At 58.9% G+C, this 4,040-nt stretch overlaps 1 protein-coding gene across 1 annotated transcript in view; it reads right to left on the reverse strand.

Moving 5' to 3' along the window:
- RHOBTB2 (Rho related BTB domain containing 2) overlaps window positions 1-2,003 on the reverse strand; it is a 12,579-nt gene extending 10,576 nt beyond the window's left edge. Inside the window, exons 1-2 of the mRNA XM_029964583.1 lie at window positions 1,883-2,003; window positions 1,399-1,476 (exon numbers count right to left, since the gene is read on the reverse strand). Coding sequence (XP_029820443.1) covers window positions 1,399-1,457 — 59 coding nt within the window. The 5' untranslated portion in view covers window positions 1,458-1,476; window positions 1,883-2,003. The remainder of the gene's footprint in view (window positions 1-1,398; window positions 1,477-1,882) is intronic.
- Window positions 2,004-4,040: the final 2,037 nt, after the last annotated feature.

Here is a 4,040-nt window from a genome sequence, read left to right on the forward strand (position 1 = left end):
CAGCCAGAGCCGCAGCCCGGAGCTCTCTCTCTGCTTCTTGGAGTGGGTCACGGGGGAAGGAACGCGTAGAGCTTGTTTGCCAGCCGCATGATTTGGCTTATTTGCTCTCTTTGTAGCAGGTGCTTAATTGTGGCAGAAAGGGTTCCCGGCAGCTTTCAGGGCGGCCAAATTGCCGCCTGCCCCCCTCCCGGCCAGGCAAAACAAAAGCACGATTGTCACTCGCAGTCGAAACGCTCCGAGCTGCGCAGCTCCAGCCGGCCCCTTTTCCCGGGAAGAGAGAGCCGGTGGCTGGAGGCACCGGGGAGGGCACCAGGCAGGGGAAGAAGGGGCTGGGGAGCATCTATGGAGCACGTGGATGCTGCTCACAGCCCCCCTGCTCCGTGGGAGGAGAAACAAGAGTCTCAGCTGACTTGCTGCATCAAGCAAGCCCACGGCATGGCATGGCATGGCATGGCATGGCATGGCACAGCTGCCCATGGCAAGGCACAGCTGCCAGGTGGGATCTCCCCTCCCTCAGCACTGCTGTCTCTGGCAGGGCTGTGATTAAAAGGCCGTTTTCTCCCTGCTCCCATCTCTCTCCCTGATTTAAGCCTCTTGCAGTCGTCCCCAGGGACTCCCATCTGTCCAGCTCCGTAATCACCCTCCCTCCCAGGCAAAGAGCTCCAAACCCGAGGGCTGAGCACTGGGGGTCACCCCGGGGAGCTCACACCACTGGCACCAGCATCCCTTTTCACCCCACAGCGTCCTCCTGCCCCCCTGTCCTGCTCCCCAGCGAGGAATGAAGAAGCTCCCCAGGTCCCCGAGACATGAGCGGACATTGCTCCAGCCGTGCCCTCCCCAGTAAACTTTATGACTCTCTAGTTTAATGCCAGGGGCGTTTCCACCCCTCCCGGGTGCTGCCAGGCCCCTGCTCAGCCTTGCTGAGGGTCAGGATGCAGGAATCCAAATCCAAACCCGTTTGCTCCTTGGAGCAGCCAGAAAATGCTCTGCAATCGCTGGAGCTTTCCCGGCCCTGCCCCCACCAGGGCCCCCCTCCCTGACCCCCAACTCAAGCTGAGCTCAGTGTTATTCACCTTGCAAAGGCCTGAAGGGCTGAGGCAGACCAAGGCAATGCACCCCTCGCTGCAAAAGGGGGCTTGGAGTGGAGAGACACCCCAACACACTCCAGCAGCCCCAGACCACACATTCCCAAAGCCCCCCCCCCCAGGATCATGCCTTTGCCTGGCTCTGCTCTAAGCTCTGCTGTGAGTTTTCCACCCTATCCATGGGAGAAAGAGGCATCACAGTGAAGTGTGTCAGAGGGGAGCAAAGAGCAAAGTCCCCTGGAGAAAGTGGCTGGAGGAAAAGTGCTGGAACGAGGGGGCTGGAGGAGGCAGCTCGGGGGAGGAGGGTACTTACAGGCTGTGAGCCATGGCAGTCATCTTCCCGGCAGGGCTGCCTTTCCCTTGGCTTTCCATCTCTTTCTCTTGGCAGACTCTGAAAGGAGAGGGCAGAAGGGCTCTGTAAAAACACCCCAAACACGGACTCAGACCCCAAAGCCACCCCGTCCCTCTGCACGGTGTCACCCCACAACCTTGGGGACAGGGAGCCTTTGGGAAGGCAAGTCCACCTGGGCTGGCCAAGAAGTGTCCCAGTGTGGGGACAGAGCTGTCCCTCCTCTTCCCACTGTCCCTGTGTCTCGCTGCCAGGTCTGCCCTCCTCGTGCCACCCCCTTCGCCGTGCAGAGCAGTCTGAACAAACAGATCTGAATATCCAGATCTGTGCAACAGGCACACACACACAGCCCCGGCCCTGCTCTGCAGGTTCCACAGTGACAACTTCCCCTCAGCCCTGGGGCACTCCAGGGGTGCCCCAGTTCCCAGCCCTGCTCCAAGCACCTTACCCTTGGGCTAAGAGCCTTCCCTGTGGGCACAGACACCCCGGGCAGTGCCTGGCTCCCGGGGTGGCCAGCGGACCAGCATGTTTGGTTTGCCCAAGGCTCCTCTGCCGGGAGCTCTGGAGCCAGGCAGGGCAGCAGGGCTGTCCCTCCTTCCCCTGTCACTGGCTCAGCAGTGCCTGCACACGTCAGGCTGGAGCAGAGTCCAGCCTGGGCTCTGCTCCTGGCAAAGCCAACCCGTGCCTGGCTCCCGCTGGGAAGTGGGTTCCACGGACACACCACGGCTCTGGGTCCTTCCATGGATTCAGCAGGAAGAGCAATAAGGGTCACTCCTCCATTTTGCTGCTCTGAAAACCCCCAGTTTTTCTTCCTGGGATCTCCTGGCTGAGGGCAGCTGCCAGAGGCATCTTTGTGGGCTCCCCAGCCCCAGCAGCAGCCAGGGAGGGAGGTGCCAGCTCAGAAAAAAATGGGGTTTGTGGGCTTCATATCCACTGGGAGCCAGGAAGAAGGAGAAATCTTCAACCAGCACTTTGCAAAAATGGCAAACCCCCAACCTTGATGGGGGAACAGTGGGGACAAAGGGACCCTGCACCACTGGGATGTGCCAACACACTGGTGGGGAGCAGGCCAGGGAGGAGAGCCCACGAAACCAGAAGGAAAGGTCTAAAACAAGCAAAAAGAACATTTTTGCACCTTTCATCCCCTGTTCTGACAGAGCAGAAGGGTCTGTCCCCGAGCCAGGAGATTGGGGTGCTCTGGCAATTCACTGCCTGCACATCCTGTGGCCCAGCTGCCCACCTGGATCCCGTCTCCCAGCCCTGGAATCAGCCACCTGATCCTCCTCGGGGTGACAGCTCACCCTGCCATCGACACCAACTGCACAACTTCAGGGACTCAGCGCTCAGCTTATAAATATTTAAACCCAGAAGGAGCCGTGTGCTGCTGTAAAATGAGACTTATTACACAAGCGCAGCCTCCCCTCGCCCCAGCGCTGAGCTAATGAACATTTGGGGCTCTCCAGGCGGATCTTTCACAGCTAAAAACCAGGTCAGGGCAAACCCCAAGGTCCTGGTCCGTGTGTGCAGGATTTCTGCCCCCTCCAGCTGGGATGTATTGGGTTTAGCACCCTGAGGGGTGCAGGAAACGCTACTGAGGTGGAATCACAGCTGAGGCTGCTCCTCCAGGTGCCTCTTCCCGACATCCCAGCCAGGTTTTGGGGTGCAGGGCCGGCCCCACACTCTGGGAGAGGCTGCAGCTGCAGCCTGGAGCACTGACAGGCTCCCCCCGGCCTGGCTGCCTCATGCAGCATTCACAGTTTCATACAGTATTAAGAGCTGCTGACGCCTCGTGAAAAAGCTGTGAAAAGCTTCTATTTGGGGAAAGTTCCTCTTATAACGGTGCATCCTGTGGCTTCTCTGTTTCCCTTTTCTCCTGCTTCTCTTGCCGTGGAGAGCAGCGCAAAAAAAACAGGCGGATTAACGTTGCCAACCAGCCTGGGCTCTTCAGCAGGAGAGGAAAATAACCCTTCAAGCAGCTTCCCCCCAGGGAATTGGTTCTCACATTGCACCCAGAGAGCTGCTGTGGGTGGGGGGTGGGTGCCTGGGCGCTGCTGGTCAGAGAGAAGGGGGAAAATGGGACCCTCGGGGGACTGACTCCTGGGGCTGGTTGCAGCCAGCACCCCCAACAGAGCATGGTGTGGGGTCTGGGAGGGCTGCACGTCTCCTAAAGGGGGAGAAATGCTGGGTTTGCTTGGTTTAGACCTTTCCCTCAGCAGCAGCTGTTTCCTGGGCTCTCCTCCCCACTCTGCTCCCCAGCACATCCCGTCCTGCCATCTCCTTTTACCCCCACTGTTCTCCCCCATTTAAAAAAAAATAAAAAAAGAATTAAAACATCAAAGAACGAGGAGTCTGTTTCTAAGCAACTGTCTCCAAGAACGGATGGAGAGCAGAGGAAGGGGAAGAAGCAATGCTGGGTGGGGGGGGAGAAAACTCGTGGGGATCCCAGAGCCCCTGTTGGGGTGAGGGAGGGAAGGAACGGCCAGAAAAGAGGGAACATGGGATGTCAGACAGCACTGGGAGCAGGCCAGGAACCCCTGGAGTAGGCAAATCACCCTCTTTCATCATCACAGAGCCTGGCTGCAAGTCCTGGCCTGCTGGAGGGCGGC

The sequence above is a fragment of the Manacus vitellinus genome, unplaced genomic scaffold, assembly GCF_001715985.3.
Source record: "Manacus vitellinus isolate BGI_N305 unplaced genomic scaffold, ASM171598v3 scaffold_74_pilon, whole genome shotgun sequence".
Classification (NCBI taxonomy): Eukaryota; Metazoa; Chordata; class Aves; order Passeriformes; family Pipridae; genus Manacus; species Manacus vitellinus.